General features: G+C 34.2%; 1 protein-coding gene across 5 annotated transcripts; it reads right to left on the bottom strand.

Moving 5' to 3' along the window:
* Positions 1 to 14: 14 nt before the first annotated feature.
* LOC121980247 (choline/ethanolaminephosphotransferase 1-like) lies at positions 15 to 18843 on the bottom strand. Of its 5 annotated transcripts, none has more exons than XM_042532223.1 (19): positions 18696 to 18843; positions 18324 to 18600; positions 17020 to 17029; positions 16879 to 16951; positions 15516 to 15593; positions 10871 to 10946; positions 10769 to 10791; positions 10594 to 10694; positions 8654 to 8748; positions 8483 to 8551; positions 5027 to 5096; positions 3188 to 3251; positions 3067 to 3107; positions 2889 to 2973; positions 2280 to 2342; positions 2057 to 2115; positions 1897 to 1949; positions 431 to 503; positions 15 to 334 (listed from the first exon to the last, which is right to left on the bottom strand). In XM_042532223.1, exons 2-19 carry the CDS (start codon positions 18376 to 18378, stop codon positions 313 to 315), a joined length of 1110 nt encoding a protein of 369 aa, XP_042388157.1. In that variant the 5' UTR covers positions 18379 to 18600; positions 18696 to 18843; the 3' UTR covers positions 15 to 312. The 5 variants fall into 5 exon arrangements, 4 of the variants coding, with proteins under 4 accessions (XP_042388157.1, XP_042388156.1, XP_042388159.1 ...); XM_042532222.1 differs by having other exon boundaries at positions 16879 to 16929; XM_042532225.1 differs by having other exon boundaries at positions 16879 to 16916; positions 18324 to 18557.
* Positions 18844 to 19158: the final 315 nt, after the last annotated feature.

Raw genomic sequence — 19158 nt, 5'->3', positions numbered from 1 at the left:
GTTAGAACAATACGTAGTAAAATGGTAATCCAATTGTAGTTTGTTTTAGAATTATATAAATTCCATTCTGCCAACATGATGGTGCTGCAATTTCAAACATTCTGCACGCAAATCTATAATTGCAACAGTTTCTCATCTTAAACTGCTAATGTCGTTTTCTTTCACAAGAAAGGATTTCCCACACGGATTGATTTAATACAACGGGAAAGTTCATATATCACAACAAATGGATTTTGTAGTGCTTGCTGCCTTGCCAATGCCAATAATCCAACAATAAAAAACGCACAAAGAACAGCAAATGAAGACCCTTTCTCAGGCCTCTTTCCTGGTTATCCTGTCGTTAAAACAAAGAGCAGGATACCCACCGTTCAAAAAGTCGCAGTTGGTTCAAAAAGACAACAGTGGAGTAACCAAAAGGAATTTTTCTCACCTGAAGCAGAGAATGCCCAGAGCTGTGGTTATCTCATGGATAACGGACGTGGCAAAATGCAGGTAGAGTCCCACTGTTGTTAAATAAAAGGGTTCAAACAACAAAGAAAGCAAGCTACAAAAAAAGACTAAGAAAAAAAAAAGAGGCCGTACAGAATGTAAGTATCAATTTTAAGAGGAAGCAACTTTGTCACATGATCTAACTGTTAGATCATTACAATTCTTAGTTGTATATAACTTTGTGAAAAAAAAGTTGTTGATCCACCTCCTGTGGATATTAGACAGTGGAAAATATAATTCTAGCCATTGTGAATTTATACTAGCAAGATCTTAGCTGGACCAAGAGAATCCAAGATATTTCTGGCTTCCAAGAGTACATTAATGGTGAATTTGATTTCGTATGAAATTGATAAGGAACAAATAAGCGATTCTATGAAAAATGAAATTGAAAAGAAAATAGGAATATCTATTTTTTAGTTCATGAAATCAAATAGATGGATTTTTTTTCAATTCTGACGCTACATTTGCCCCCAATATGAAATATTTTTATTCAACTCATTTAGCTTGCATTATCTTGCTTGACCCAATAAACCAACCAGCCTAGGTATCTCAGTTCTTCAACCTGTGGAGCCTACAAAGCCTGATCAATCTCGACTTGACCAAAGTTAGCTCAACAAATCTACATAGCCCATCCGAGATGCCTGGATTGCTGATCCATCAGATCCAACCAACACATTCAATCACCTAAAAGACTATATTAGTTGCCTAACTCGCTCAACCTAAGCATTTACTCACTACTGTTCAACCCACTCAACTAGTTTAGTTTGTTTAATCCTCTCAGCTCAACTAGTGTGCCACTCAACCAATGCATTTGGCATGCTCAACCAACTGTTGTATCCAAATCATCAACCCTCACAATGCATCCAACCACGTAGCCTAATTCAACTCATTGGTTTGATGCATTCAACCCGCCTATCTTGATTGGTTCATCCAGCTGAGCAATCTAGATTACCCAGCCCAGCTGATCATATGAGCCCGACTAGCTTATCAAGCTGGCTCAATCCATTCGGTCCAAAGCAATTTACTCAACTGCCCCAGCTTACTTGACTAGCCTGTACAATCATTATTGCTCATTCGTCAGCCAGACCAATTGAGTCGTCCCAACCGCTCAACTTTATTGGCTCATAATACATTCTTAGGAAAATGGAATAAAAAAAGAATAAGCATCTTTGGAGAATGGATAAACGAGAAATAGTTATTTCTTTGAATAGGTAAGCAATAACTAAAAATAAAAAAATAGGGAATCTATGTTCCATTGGAATCAGTAAATTCCAATCTCATTTTTGAAATGAAAAATAGAAATATATTTATTCCATGTAAATTCATAGGAAATAAAATAGGTATGCCTATGAACCAAACACATTATAGGGTTGTTTTGGTAATCTGAATATAGATACAGTAAATTACCTGTGAACAAGCAATACACAAGGAGGACAATGTACTCATCTACTAGAGGTTCTCTGCACAAGGAAGAAAAACTCTCATGTAATGAAATAATCGGCTGCCCAACATTATTGAAGATTTCATAAGCATTATATATGTCTGTTATGCCAAAAACAAAATATACCCATCATTGAGCTTGGCAGTTAGAGCATTTGCAATAGCAAGAGGAAGAAACAGCAGAGACTGTCGACAAGAAAATCAGTGAGTGAAATATTTCCAAATTTCATTCATAAATCCACATGGTAAGAAAATTTAATGCATGGATAATCCTAGTAGATGACTATGACATGAAATATATATATATATATATATATGCAGAAACAATAAACTTAGAGATAGGTATGTACCATGCACATTCCAGTCTTCAAACCCTTGGGTTCATCACATAGGTGTGCAAGAATCATCCTCCCCTGTCAATGTTCGGAAAAAAAAAACATGGTTGTCTTTCTTTTATTTAAAAAAAAAACAAGACTGATGTAGTGCTAGGTCTTAACACAGCTTATTGCTGACTACTACCCAATATGCTACAGATCATATGGAACTATTTATTTGGATCATAAGAGAAGTACTCTTTTCTTTTGTTGTGCAAAAGAAAAATACAACCAATACATTGAAAGGAGAAATTATCAAAATAGGCAGATGAACTCAGAATTGGTACTATAAACTTTGATAATTGGAAGATACGTAAATTGTTTTATGCATGTGATGTGCATTAAATTTACTAGGAAGAAAATCATAAAAGCATTAGAGTTCATAGAACTATTGTGAAATAATTATAGAACAAGAAACTAACTATTGTTTCATTTATCCACAAAATTACAAACTAGACATGCACGCGTACATGTCTAGCATTAACCTAATTTCATTATAGTTACTTCTTAATTGTACAGGAAGCAAAATCACACCAATACTTAAAGATAACACATTCTTTTACATCAAATCATGAGGTATCATACCACAAGAAAGCCAAAAGCAAATCCAGTTCCAACTATAAGCAAATGTGGATGCTCACGCATAACATCTGAAGGGGACAAGTACCACCTGCATACAACTTCAAAAATATGATATAAACAAAATTTTGAAGTGATGAAACTTGAAAACTTAAGTTAATTATCAAGATTTAATGTATCCAACCAGACAAGAACTCCTGCCATTAGCACACCAAAAGGATAGACCTGATAAGAAAGAAAATTCATTAAAGAACCTCGAAATTTCAATAGCTCAAAAAGTGAAAGGAGACTGCCTAAAAACTTACCATTGCTAGTGCTAACAACATGCTTCCTTTTCTTGCTCGAACAACCTTGTTGACATTACTAATGCTGCACAACGCAAACAATCAATAATGAAATCTGATCCCAAGAAAACAGGAAAAGAAAAGCAACTTTACCAACCATATAATACACTAATAGGTTAAATTAATAAAAGTTTCTTTTTAACCACAAAATAAACAGGTTCTAGTAAGTTGTATAACTTAGGCCTAAGAGAACCTTTTCAGGATGAAAGAAAACCTTTACAAAACTCGAGTTAAAATTAATATGAATAATCTCTGAAAAACTTGAATGCTACCAGAGGTAATCAGGATTTCAGTGACTTGGCTAGAAAAAGTACATACAGATTTTTCTTTTGTTTTTTTGTTATAGCTTAGCTTTTAATAAAGAATATTGTCCTATAAATCTGATCCCTTTTTTTATTATTTTGGTCTTAATCCAACTGCATAGTAGCAAACTGGGGCACCATGTGTATATCTTGCTGTTATGTCCACATTCTTTGGAGGCTTTATTGTAAGGCATGTAAAAGGTGTATGTAAAACACAAGGTATTAGTTGAGCTACTGTGCCTATTATACAGTTAAAAGCATAAAGCTGGTAGGTTTTCACCAAAACTTGAGAGCGGAGTGATTAACCTCTTTGTTCAAGAACCTAAACACCATGATTTAAGGTTTAACCTTCGCTTTGATGAATAAGGCTCTAATGAACTCTAACTCAACGAAGGCTATATTTACCTTTCCATTCCTCTACTTGTGTTACTTCATATATACATAGAATCTTTTGTGTGATTATCGCATGCTAATTTTATCTGCCATGACTATTGTTTATATTAAATTATTAATACATGCTCAGAGTTGGTTGTGTTGATGATGCATGCTTAGGGTTGTTATTCTTATTTGATGACGTGTTTAGAGAGAATACTTTTACATGTTACTTGTTCTAATATGTAATATGCAAAACATTTACCCTAGTACTATTGTTGCCTAACTACATATCACATTACTTCAGGGATATTATAGCATGTGACCAGTTAGGATCATCAGTGCCTAATTGGAAAACATGACCTTAGAGATGTGAATGCATGCCGGTTAGGACTGCCAATGCCAAAATAGGAATGGTGTGACCTCAGTGACAGTTATCCTGAAGAGGCCCTTTGAGTCAATAAGTGTTCCACCCATCTTGTGTTGATTATGAGATGCGGCCATGAGCATTGAGATATACATGATATTTGTATGTCTTTGTCATATTTTTGAGATTGACAAACCTATGGTATTGTTGTGCATTTTAAGCTATTTTTCTTGGACTTCGTGCATTATTCTCTATATAGATGTATTTTTTATAGTTCCAACTATATGGGGTGAGCTTTGTTCCTTAGTATTGCCCCATTTAAAAATAAATTCAAGGAAGCTACAGGAAAGAAACAGAACTATGATATCAATTCTATGGCTAAAACAAGGACAACGATACAATCAGGAAACTGGTTACATAAATTAGTTAACTACAAAAATCAGAATGTGAAGTATAAGTTATCATAGAGTATCAAATTAAAAATCTTATAATCCACAAATTAAATATATTCCAGGCATATATATTGTATCAACCTCGTATTAATGAGACATTCTTCTTTACAAAATTAAAAAATCACAAAACATATAAAATACAGATTATATTCTTGTTAGAATTTATAAGCACTATATTCCAGATGAATATAGAGTTACCAAATATGTCATCTGACGAATAGTGATATATCATTGCAAAGACACTTACTGGGAGGTAATAGTCAGAATTATAGCAAAAGAAATAATAATGAACACAACTCTCACTTACTTGGAGCTAATAGTCGGAATTACAGCAAAAATAATCATAATGAACAACACAACTCCATAAGTAGGAATCTCTGTAACAAAGAAAACACTATAATTTGGCAGGTGAAATTGTAGATAACAGCATGAGGCATTTGAGTGCAACAACAATGAATTGAAGAACACGAACAAATGTCAAGTAATCATTGAACAACAATAATTGTCACTCAATAGATGGGAATAAAATGTTCATAGCAAATATTTCTGTAGCTGCTGGTATTTTCGTCCATTTTACCATCTTAAAATAGTTCATACAAACAATATAAGTTACCCTTTATGCAAAAGAAGCATACATAAAGAACTCGTGCAATTGCAATCACTGCGAATAGCACATATAATGATCATACTAGTGCAACCATCCAATATCAGTTGAATTTTTTTCCAAAAGAAGAACCATAAAGTAAGCTGTGAATCATACAATTTTTCTAGTTAATATTAGTTGAAACTATAATTCCTTTTTCTTGAAAGTTTTAAGCAAGAGATGGACAAGTATCCACTTCTTTCCATATTTTTCTCCTCTATTCTAATAACTTTTCACATATTAACATTATTTCTCTTAAAAATGGGACAGTATGCCTCACCAGATCCAGCCACTGGACACATCTCAGTGATGATTAGTAGAACATCAATATGTTATTATGTCATTGCCATGCCAACAAGGCTCCACATCAGTAGTAAGGAATAAATGTATATTCAAGGCTGTGAATTACTTTAACTAGCTGAAATACAGAAAATCATATTACTAGTTATGGACAATATATTTTTTTTGTTGATATTAGTTTAAACTTTAATCTAGACTTCCTTTTAGTTGAATCAGTTTTTAGAACAAGATGAGCAAGCACCAATGACTTCCATGTTTTTCTCCCTTTCTCTTATACCGTTTTTAATTAGCATAATTTTCTAACAAATGCAACAGTATGCCATACAATTCAGAAACTTAACCCAAGTCAATAATGATTGGCTGCACATCAGTCTATTATATGCTTATTTGCCACAACAGCAGTAAATAAGAATGAATAGTTGTCTTTAATTGTAATTATATTTTAATAATTTTAATTAGAATTAATATGAAATTGATCTACTATGGATCAAGGGATTAGGAATATTATTTGTAATTGATCTAAATTAATTATTAATTCAAGTAAATAGTCATGTACACCGAAATCGTAGGGGAGCAAATTATAAGAGTTGGCTATCTATATGTAATTTTTTTTTTATATCAATAATAGTCAAGAATTAATCTCAAAATAGTTCTGCTTTCTTATTTTCTCTTCTTATCCTCTCTTTCAAGAAGATAGGTGATCTAAGAATGCTACCTATCCTCAATAGTAAGACTCTAGGAATTCCAGGATCAGTGGGGTGTTCCTTACATACTACAGGTGAATAGAATAGTGAGAGTTAGATATCTTCTTGGAAGAAAGGGTAACGGGAGAAGAGGGGACTATTTTGAGATCAATACTTGCTTTTTTACTATTGATGCAAACATTATGCAAATATATGCATTAAGCCCACACTTATAATTCAGTCTCTTGTGAATTTGCAAGACTACTTGATTGAATCGATATAGTAAAATTAGACCAGTTATAAAACATATATTTCCAAGTCTGGTGTTCTTTGAGTACAACAAGAGGATAGAATAGTATTCTTTCAAAGTTAGAGGTCTTCTTGGAAGAGAGATGTAAGTTTTGAAGAGAGGATAAGATGAGAGTATTTTGATATCAATGCTTGCTTGATTATGATTGATGTAATCATTGCATGCAAATATCTATGTGTATAGTCAATTCTTAGAACTTGCTCTCCTATGAATTTGTAAGATTTAATTGAATCAAGCTAGTAAACTTAGGTCAGTAGTAAAAAAACATTTTTAATTTGTGGTCCATGGCAAACCAATTCCTCATTTACAATACAACAACAGCAACCAAGCCTTATCCGACTAGGTAGAGTCAGTTATATGGATCCTTTTACGCCATTGGGTTATATCGTATACAATATCATCATCATCTATACTTAAATAAATTTTATCATGTTTTATTGTTGCTAACCAAGTCTTTTTTTGTCTTCCTCTTCCTCGTTTGATGTGTGTTTGTCAAAGTTTCACATCGCTTAACTAGAGTATTTATTGGTCATTTAAGTACATGCTCGTACTATCTTAAACATGTCTCTCAGAGTTTCCCCTCAATAGATGCAACTCCGACTCTCTCTAATACTCTCATTTCTTATTATGTCAATTTTCATATGTCCCCATGCAAAGTCTGACTATAACGTATCAGCAAGAACCGCTACATCTCTATGAAAACTTAGGTGATGTGTTAAATAGACAAAAGTTCTCACATCATAAGTTGGATAAAAACAAATATTATAGGAAAACTAATAGTCTTAGATTTAGAATATGGAACATAAGAACCCTCACTAGTAAATCAATGGAGGTAGTGATACGATGATTAGGAGAAGAACTAGTATTTTGTGTGTACAAGAGACAAAATGAATAGGCAAGAAGGCAAAGATGATAGAGAACTCAAGTTTTAAGTTAAATAAAACAAGAAATGAAGTGGGTATGGTTGTAGATAGTTCGTTAAAGGATAAAATTATATGAGTAGCTAGAAAAGGGGATAGAATTATAGCTCTTAAGATAATAATAGAGAAAGAAGCTATGAACGTAATTAGCATATATGCACTGCAAGTAGGATTAGATGAAGCTACAAAATTAAGGTTTTGGGACAACCTAGATAACGTATTACAAAACATTCCTCCAAATGAAATGATTTTAATAGAAGGTGACCTAAATGAACATGTTGGAATGAACAATGAGAAATATGAAAATACATAAGGGTTATAAGTTTGGAATGATAAATGAAGGGAAAATTATATTGGATTTTGTGATAGTATTGACCTTATATTAGTTAATACATTTTTTAAGAAAAGAGAAGAACACTTGGTCACGTTCAAAAGTGAGAATAATAAATTGTAAATTAACTTTCTTATGATTAAGAAGAAGGATAGAAAGATTTATAAAGATTACAAGTTCATCCCTGGAGAGAGTTTAACTACCCATCAAGGTCATTCCTCATTTACAATATAACTAAAAATAAAGATAATTACTTATTCTTCAATACTACTATATGGAGCCTTGCTGACATGACAAGTAAGCATATAACAATCATTGAAGAGTAACAATGCAAAGATTTATAAATTGAAGTGAAATAAATCAAAAGGGTATGACTGAAAATTAAAATCTTAAGTACTCATGCATGCAGCAGATAATACAAAGGATAGTAGACAGATAACTGTGTATTTGTATTATATTCTTAAGGATGAAAAACTACAGGATTTTTCACAGAGGGATGGAAATCGAGAATAATCTAAACTCAGCTCAAGCCTACCCTGATTGAGAAATGCTTTGCTAAAATTTGTTCAGACTTACTGCTATCAAATGGCACCCAATCCATGAGAGGAATAGATTTTCTGAAATCCTCTGCCCACCATTCAGCTCCTAACAAAGGTCATTGTATAGAGATAAATATTTTTCAGAAAAACTGGATAATGCATTCATTTTTTAAGTGCAGAAACAAAACAGAATTTAGTCAAAACGTACCCAAAAAGAATGTAATCCAATGACAAACATATATCAACATGAGGCCTTCTGTAGGTCCATTGAATATTGGAAGAATAAGGGTATTTGTAAAGAAGCTGTGACATAAATGGCTGAATTTCAGTAATGCATATATAAACAATAACAACCACCAAGCTTTATCCCACTAGGTGAGATGGGTTATATGGATCTTTCTACGCCATTGGACTCTATCCCCTATTATATTATCATTTATATTTAAATAAATTTTATCTTGTTTTATTATCGCTAACCAAGTTTTTTTTTTTGTCTTCCTCTTCCACGTTTGATATGGACATTTTTCATAATTTTGCATTGCCTAATTAGAACATTTCTTGATTGTCTAAGTGCATGTCCGTATTACCTTAAACGTGAAAGTATGAGTTCAGTAAAAAGAACAAAAAACAAAAAGGTGAACACAGTAGGGCCTACAAGTTCAACTAACAAAACCACTATGTATACTGAATGATTAGATGAACTAATGGTTAGGTTAATTTTCTTCTATAGATTAGATGGAATAATTGTTCAGGGTTATAAAATTCACAAAAGCAAGAATATAGAAAATTTGGACTCTTTACTTGCTCTCAGCATTAGTATTTGAATATGAAGCATAAAACTTGGTTAAGAGATTTCTAGATAACAAATAAGGATAAGTATAGGGGGGAAGCTGGAAGCAAATAATCAAATAGGAGAGTTGGCACCTTTTTTCCTTCAAATGTTATTGAACCAAAATTTACAAGTAGATGGACAACCTAAGTTTGAGTTGGTTTGTTTGTTACCACTGAGACCAAGTAGTATGTCTTATGAACTACCTATAACTAGTATATAGGCCTATTAGGTTCATATCACTATCATATGGCACCACCCCATGTCTTAACCATCTGTTCATATCACTATCAAGCACATAACAATATAGGCCATTGTCTTTTTATCAGACAATCAAATGTGACTTTTTAAAATTGTTTTATTGTTTCTAGTCCTATAGAAATATGTTGTACTAAATTATGATAAGAATTCTAGGAATAAATACAAAAAGATAAAAGATTAAATATGAGGTGCAAGTTAAGCAGCACCAAGAAGTGAATAAAAGAAAGTAACAACATGAGAAGCATATACAGTAATCTGTGTCGACATAACTATCCGTGAACCATACAAATCAATCTCCACAGGTTACAACATAAAATCAAAAGATAAAAGTTAAATGTTGGCTGACAAAGTGATGAGAACTCTTAAAATTGGTGAATACTCAAAGAAATGTTCCAGAGCAATTAGAGGAGAACTTTAAACAATAGGTTCTATCAAGAATTGAAACTCAGGGAAATGCATTTCATGTGCTAAAATAACAAACTTGATGTTTTAATGGTCGATATGCATTGATGGACTAATAAACAATAGCAATATTGTTTCGTTTCATTAATATTTTTCATTATTCTGTAATCAATGGTAACATGTGTAATATAGGATACCTGGAAAAGGATCAACCAAGCATTTGCACATGGATTCATGTCGATTGCTGGTATGTAAGGTTCTATGTAATGAGATTTTAAACATTTTCGACCAGAGGCATTTTCACACTATAAAAATACCCTACTATGCAAAAGGCAGTACCAATTGTCATTGCCGTGTCCCATTGCAATGTTTTGCCTACATCCATTTTCAGAATGATACTAAGGTGAATCATTTCTCTAATGTAAGAAAATAAAATGTACTTGCAAGTTGCAATAAGCATAGTTTCATCTTCAAATCTAAAAAAAACATATTGGTTATTGGTTGAGACGTGAAATGAAGCCAGAATGTATAACAAATGTCTAGAAAACATCTACGAAGATTTAGCAATCTAGCAATCAATGGAGGTGAACACTGAACGTAACAGTCAAAACAAACAATGAGATACAAGAAAATGGAGCTGCAAACAAAGGACATACTGCTCCCATGTTGCGAAATAAAAAGGTACAGCTGCAATAACCCAAAACCAAAAAGTAGTTCCACCACACATTGCGGTGCTCCCAAAAGCCAAGGCTTCAAACTGATATGAAAAATAATACGTCATGGAACTAAACATCAGAAAATTAATCAACAGAGACAAGAAGAATGACATACAGCACATGTCAGTGCATCACAACCTGCAATAATCATCACTCAAAGTATCAATAAGAATAAAATGTGCATTAGTAAGGCAAACCCTATTAGCAATGAATCTACCATGATCAAAAAGTTCTCCCAATGGACTTGATGAATTGGTCCGCCTTGCTTGTTTACCGTCTACAGCATCAAAAGTCTATGATGACATGATTAATGCATACAAAGTTAGCAAGATATGTTTATATATATATATATATAACCATCAATTTTAAACATGTACAAAAGTTTGTTTGAAATCCAAGCTAACTACACATAGGAAAGCTTAGTGCAGAATATCGAGGAATTATATGAACCAGCAAATGTGTGTATAATCAGTATTTCTCTCATAAAGGTTCTTTCAACTACATGATCCTTTTTATCTTCCATACATCCCCTTTAATGGCCCAACAATAAGGAAATGAAAATTCAGAATAATCTAATAGCATCAAGTTGATAGAAGTAGAATATTGGGAATAATCCTCATTTTCTCCACCATTAGCTTCTAGAATAAGTATTGGATCTTGTGATCCTACCTTCCAAACCTAAGGAGTGTCTTGTTCCTTTGTAGGGTTCGATCTTGATAACCTTCAATTTAATCACTGTGAATTCATAGTAGAAGGCCACAATTTGAACATGACAGAGCTAAACCTCCAGACCAGTGTTTAAACTACTGTGTCGAGCCAATCGAAACGGGAAAACATCTCGTTCCGCCCGTCGACCGGCACCGATACGACCCCGGCACCAGGCCCCACGACAGCTAGGAGGCATCGTGCAACCCCGCAGCCGCAATAGAGGGGTTGCACAACCCCACAATAGCAGTGGAGGCGTCGCGCAACCCTGGGGTCGTCGTGGAGGCGTCGCGTGACCACGCAACCACCGCAGAAGGGTCGTGCGACCCCGCAACAATGCCGGAGTCACGTGAGCTCGCAAGTGGTGTCGGATTTCGGTTTTTTTTAATTAAAATTTAAGTTAATTATTTTAATGAACTCTCAACTATGATAGGGATAATTTAAAGAGACTTTATTAAACCCTAATAAAATTATCTAATTAATTTTATATTTAATTTATTTTAATTTAAAATTTATAATAAAATGTTTATTTATTTATTTATCTATTTTCTTATCTTTTCTTGTTTTAAAAGATTATTTTTTATATTTGTTGTGCCTAAAGGATGTTTACATATCTCCACAATGGCATGATATTGTCCACATTGGGCATAGACCCTCATGGCTTTGCTCTTAAGCTCTCCCCAAAAGGTCTCATTCTAATGGAGATATCCTACATCCTTTTAACCCCATGATCTTTCCCAAATCTTTCCAACGTGGGACTTTGATTGAATCCGAACAATCCTCCCCTCAAACAAAGGACCACCATTATTCTCATGGTCTAGGCCTCCACATGAGCATCCAGTCACTTTTGACCTACTTCGGGCCTCCCCTCGAGCATCCCGTTATCCTGACCTGCTTCGGGCCTCCCCGCAAGCATCCAGACACCCTGACCTGCTCCGGACCTTCCCCACGAGCATCCGGTCATCTTGACTCACTCCGGGTCATCCCTGTGAGCATTCGGTCATCCCAACCTGCTCTGGGTCTTCCTCGTGAGCATCCCGTCACCCTGACCTGCTCCAGGCCTCCCGCGAGCATCTGCTTCCGATCACTCTTGACCTACTCTGGGCCTCCCTGCGAGCATCCGATCACCCTGACCTACTCCGAACCTACCCTCAACTTCGTTCAAGGTCACCCCACATTGCATCTGGTCTGGACCATGGCTCTGATACCATTTATTGTGCCCAAAGGATGTTTACATATCTCCACAATGGCATGATATTGTCCACTTTAGGCCTAGGCCCTCATAGCTTTGCTCTTGGGCTCTCCCCAAAAGGTCACATTCCAATGGAGATATCTTACATCCTTTTAACCCCATGATCTTTCCCAAATCTTTCCAATGTGGGACTTTGATTGAATCCCAACAATATTGTTTATTTTTTAAAAATTTATGTTAAATATTTTATTTTTTAATTAATATATTTTATATTTAAAAATTATCAAAATTATATTGGCACGACACGATACAGTACCGAAACCGTAGGACTGAAATCTTGACATGGGTCAAAATTTTAAACCTTGCTCCATACTACTACTAAAATTATCTGCTATCTCTATCTAGACCTTCCCATTTCTCAGAAAAATGAGCTCTTAATTTCACTAACTTGCATCCTCTCTCACTATACCTCTTATAATTCCTTGTCACCCTAATATTCTATTTTTATTTCATCTTCATCTCCAATTCAAATTACTTGTTCAGAGGTACTAACCAATTGATTTGAAGGACACTCCATGGTAGATGAGATATTAAGGCCGTGTTTAGTTTGTTTAGTAGGGAATGTTTTTGGAAAAAAAATCATTTTTAAGAAAATAGAATATAAAATTTGAAAAGATGGATAAAATAAATATTTTTTTAAAAAAAATGTAGTAATTTTTTTTAATGACTTTTATTTTCTGAAAACTATAAACTGAAATGGAAGATTTTAACTAACCAAATAAAGCCTAACTTTTTGCTCTAACAATATTTAGGAACTAGTTTCACTACCCTTCTAGTAAATTTACAAATGAACATACAAGGGAACTCGATATTAAAATATTGTAACAAGTTTGGTAGATAGACAAAAGCCACGATTAGTAGGGGAAGAAAGGAAACACCCAAATCTATAGCGTTGACTATGTTGACACTTTTTATCATTGGCTAAGATTACACTTCCTCACCTTAGTAGCTATTGTTTCAACAGCCACCCTGTTGACTGGATATCGAAAACAGTCAAAACACACAAGGAAGTACACATGAAGCAACCCCTTGTGTTTGTTGCTCAAGAGGAGTATGACCTTGAGTACAAACTGAAAATCACTATTAGGGTTGAAGTAACTTCCTAAGGCATGGTTTACTAAATTTAGTTTTAGTGTTCTCTAGATAACATGATCATAAGGGTATCAGGTCACTCACTCAGTATTTTGCTTTATCTTTCAATGTATTTATTTTCATTAAATAGATGACAATACCAAATCCTTATGATGAAATTACTTAAATAAGGCTGAAAACATAATAAAACACTTCCAAATGGACACTCCTAAGCATCCAAATGTCAGAGTACCTCAGGATAAAAGTTATTTACTGATCCATAAAAGTACAGAATTTGTTGGTAAATTGAATTATCTTTGTCACATGTCTCATTTACCATGAGCATCATTAACCAATTTATCAAATCTCCATGTCATAACCACTAGATGGTCATTTTAGGAATTTGTAAATACCTTTAAAATGCTCCAAGAAAGAGAGCCCTGATTCGAACCCGTGACCTTTTGATTATTTAGTTATAATAATCTCTTAGCATATTACTAATTAAAACATAATTAAATCCTTAAGAGGTTATAGAATTGAACATATAAATAACAAACTGGTATTTATGATTGAGGAGCCTATGTACCACCTAAAGGAAATGATTTAGGTTTGTTTTATAGAAGTGTGTATTATCATGTTTTTCAGCAAGTAACCTATACTTCAGCTGGAAGAAACAAAATCATTGTTTCAGAAATTACTAGGCTCGCACGATTGCCAATGCAAGCTTTAGACATTAAAATTACCTCTTTGAAGTTTAAATCATTATGCACAATAAATGTTTTCATCTAGAACAAGTAACTGCCTAAAATGCTCAAGAAAGAGAGCCCTTGATATTATATTGTGATTGAGACCATCTCTAGACTATATAGGTTACAAAAATACAAACTGGACAAGTTCTAATTGTGCTTGTACTAAGCCAATAAACTTCTATTATGATAATCGAAATGTGGCATGATCTCTAGTTCAATCTTTCACAAGAGCACAAAACACATAAAGATACACCTGTACTGTGTTAGAGAAAAAGTGCAGTACAAAAGATCATTTAGTTCTAATAATTTGTTAGCATATTTACTGACTAAGTCCTTAAGAGAAAAAGTGCAATAGAAAAAGATGATCTAGTTTTAAAATCTGTTAGCATATTTACTTACTAAGACCTTAAGAGAAAAAGTGCAATACAAAAGGATCATTTAGTTATAATAATCTGTTAGCATATTACTAATTAAAACATAATTAAATCCTTAAGAGGTTATAGAATTGAACATATAAATAACAAACTGGTATTTATGATTGAGGAGCCTATGTACCACCTAAAGGAAATGATTTAGATGATAAAGCTCTGATAATCAGTGAGTGGCTAATTCATTCCCTTTGTTGACCTATAAAAGGTTTGTTTTATAGAAGTGTGTATTATCATGTTTTTCAGCAAGTAACCTATACTTCAGCTGGAAGAAACAAAATCATTGTTTCAGAAATTACTAGGCTCCCATGATTGCCAATGCAAGCTTTAGACATTAAAATTACCTCTTTGAAGTTTGAATCATTATGCACAATAAATGTTTTCATCTAGAACAAGTAACTGCTAGATAGTCAATTAAAGAAAAGTGAATAGTCAGGTGGGAAGAACTATGGTATACATGATAACAATCCATCTAACTGATAAAGTGAACCAAAGAAGAACCCATCCCATGAATCTATGACCATTCTATTAATACAAGAAATTCCCAACTCCAACCCTCATTCTTTACTTAGAGATAAACTCCCCTCAAAATACTTGTTCTATTTTCAAAATCTTGTAAAGAAATTTTCAGAACATAGGACAGCATTCTGAACAAACCTGGTATAAGAATAGAAGCAATCCATGAGCAAGGTGAACCCATCTTGGTGGAGCTGCGTCTAGACGAGGTGAATAAATCTGTAAAAGAAACAAGAAAGAGATCCAAAATATAGTAAGTAAAGTAAATAGTAAATACATCTTGCAGTTAACTACATAGCAGTAAGGATGAAAGAATAGGAGATTTTTATTTAGCACCATGGTTTAAAGTGTCATGCCGAGACGGTCGAAACGGGCGAAACATCTCGTTCCGCTCGGCGACCGGTACCGGCACGACCCCGGCACCAGACCCGCGACAGGTGAGACGTGTTGCGCGACCCCGTGGTCACAGCGAAGGGTCACTCGACCCTGCAACAGCAGTGGAGGGGTCGCATAACCCTTCCACTGCCGCCGCAGAGGCATCGTGCGACCCTGCAATCACTGCAGAGGGGTCGCACGGCCAATGCGGTCACGCTGAAAGAGTCACGCAATCCCCGTGGCATGGGTGGTCGCGCAACCCTGTGACAGCTCCGAAGTCGTGCGGGCTCGCAAGTGGTATTGGATTTTAGATTTTTTTAATTAAACTTAAGTTAATTATTTTAATCAACTCCTAGCTACGATGGAGATAATCTAAAGAGATTTTATTAAACCCTAATAAAATTATCTAATTAATTTTATATTTTATTTATTTTAATTTAAAAATTATAATAAAATGTTTGTTTATTTATTTATTTATCTATTTTCATATCTTTTCCTTTTTTTAAAGATCATTTTTTATATTGTTTATTTTTTAAATATTTATGTTAAGTATTTTAGCTTTTAATTAATACATTTTATATTTTAAAAAATACCGAAACTATATCGGCACGGCACAATACAGTACCAAAACCGTATCATTCCGGTGCAGGACCGAAACCTCGGCACGGGTCGAAATTTTAAGCCTTGTTTAGCACAACAATAAAAGAATGCAAACAAGGAAAATGGCAAAACCACAAAAGAGATCATCATCCAGTGGTAATAAACTGTAAATAAACCTACACTCATTATGCTACTATATGACCCTATTCCAGAAAAAATATGGGACTGGTGGGTCACGGAAGATAGTTTGGAATGCCGAACATAAAATGATATAGAATATATGGTTCTCATGTAAATCAAATTATAACAGGAGATAGTAGCAAACTTTGGCAGATAAAAACTTCAAAATGATGGTTTAAGATTGGCCAACTTAGATGAGTAATACATACAGAAAAGTGAAAATGAAAACACCACTAGGATCCAACATCCAAGTCAAGAACACCTTTTTAAAAACAGATTAAAACTTAAACACATTAAAATTTAGAAAATTACTAATAGAAAGGATCAAAAGAAATGATCATTAACTTACATAGCCAAGAAGTGCTGATATAACTAAGAACATAAGTCCTGTGAGAGTAATCTGGAAGCACATAAAGAGATCACTGCTCCAGCAGGATGAGTCAATTTAAAAGAAATGCATAAAAAGGAGCCACATTTCCAAGGTTCTTACCAGGTTTGGCCTACAAAAGTATCAAACCTATGAGGGTAAAGAAATAAATTGTAGAAAATCTGATGGATGCAACATAAGATACAACTTGAAGTATCATACCAAAAAAAACTGTTAAAAGAATGTACATAGGGATGTATGTGTGTATTCATAAGGATTTGTGCATGGGTTCTTGAAAACTTTTATATATGGAGGGTAGTATGAAATTGAATTCAGCTAAAGAATTAAAAATGATATTTGTATATGTTTGTGAAATCATCTAGATAGTGAAAAATACAGGTTCTCTTTTGTCCCACTACACTCATTGCATTGTTCACCAAGAACTAGAGAATTATTGCATATCTGCAGTAATGCAGACATTATGTCCTTACAATTTCTTTATATGATGTCATGTCTAAAAACCTAAAACAACCATAAGTTTGATATATTCATTCAATCCTGGAAAGAAACTTTGGTATTGACAAAGAACCAAAAGCTAACCGTCAATGCGTGAGAGCTCCTATGTACCAACTGTACTAATACATGCACCCATTCTCTTGCTAATATAGAGTTGAAGGGCAGTGTAATGCCCAATACACCCACATTCAGTACTTCTACCCTATGTCCAACGGACATGAGAAGTTATTTCCACATAATTAGATGCTAGATGTTGTTTAGGTCTTCCCTCAAATATTATTTCTCTTGTATTCAAGCTCAAAACTATGGCACCAAAACTACAAGGGTTACTTGACAAAAGTAAAGATTGGATAAATTAATCGAGACAAAATTCATTAATGTGTCCGTCAATATTAGCGTTTGACACGTCGACTTTATTTGCTTCCAGCAATAAGATCCCACTTATTATGTACTGTATATATCATGTGCTTGGCAGTGCATCAATTGTCGATCATGATAAACTATAGGCATTAATCTTACTCTTAAATCTGACATCCATCTAGATGAAGACTTAAATGAAATAGCTCGATATGTTAATGTATTAGTTTATCGAAATCATTGAACAAATCAGGACTCTTCAGCCCAAAGAGTTGCCAATGCTTGCAGATAAAATATTGGCATGGCAAATTTATCTTTTCTGCAGAATGTCCTTCAAATTGACAGAAGGGAATTACAACGCATCAACAGTTAATACCAACATTGAACTTATGCAAGTGAACATGGACATCTCAATCTTTCGAAACATGCTACATGGTTATGTAAGCATACAAATAACTAACAAAATAAATAATAAAGAATAAATGATACTATGATCATTTTTCAACCCAAACAAGATAAAACAGTTAAAGCCATACGCCATTGGTAGTACTTACGGCATCCAGAGAGGGAAAAGCGCGACGCAGCGACTCCAAAACGGCTGCAACACATACTTGGCAACTAGCGAGTTATCCACGCCACTGTATTTATATCTATGCAGCGTTGCCACTCCATGGTGCCCAATGTACCCCATTTTCTATCCAACAAGAAGCCGATCCTCCTTCCTCTTAACAATCTTACACCAAGAACCAGATCCAGCGCACACCAGACAACCGAGTTTCACAGTTTGACTATCCAAAAGTACATCGTCTGAATGAAAATAGCAGATCGAATCTAAATTCAAAAAAAAAAAAACGAAGGGCGAATCAAAATCAAGGAATCCGCAACCTAAGAGCAAATATAAGAGAGATTATAGCAGCGTTTGATACCTTGGGATTGGAACGAGAAGACGGGAAGACAACACGCGCCTCAAGCGAAGGAAGGAGCTCTCTCCTGAAGTCGCGGCATTCTACGATCTGGGAGATGGATCTGCAGAGGGAACCAACAAGCAACAACCACGACTTGTGGAAGGCGCTTTACCTGCTGTCGTTGTCGGCGTTAATAATTTCAAGCCGTGTGCTTTCGCGAACCGGTCGGGGTTGATTGATCCGGAGTCCGGACCAAATAAAAATAATTAAATAATATATACTCGTAAAATGGAATTATTAGAGAAAATATATTAGTTTGATATTTATTGTAAGTGATAAGGATGGAATAGTAGCGTGTATCTTAACTTTTCAGATTTCTACTAGTAAATAAATTTTTAAAATATATGATAATTTTAAAATTATGAAATCATATAACAATTTTTTTTTCAAATTAATTCGAAAAAATAAATAGTTGAATCGATTT

The sequence above is a fragment of the Zingiber officinale genome, chromosome 5A, assembly GCF_018446385.1.
Source record: "Zingiber officinale cultivar Zhangliang chromosome 5A, Zo_v1.1, whole genome shotgun sequence".
Classification (NCBI taxonomy): Eukaryota; Viridiplantae; Streptophyta; class Magnoliopsida; order Zingiberales; family Zingiberaceae; genus Zingiber; species Zingiber officinale.
Note: the sequence above shows the minus strand (reverse complement) of the source record. Positions and strands in the feature narration are given on the sequence as shown.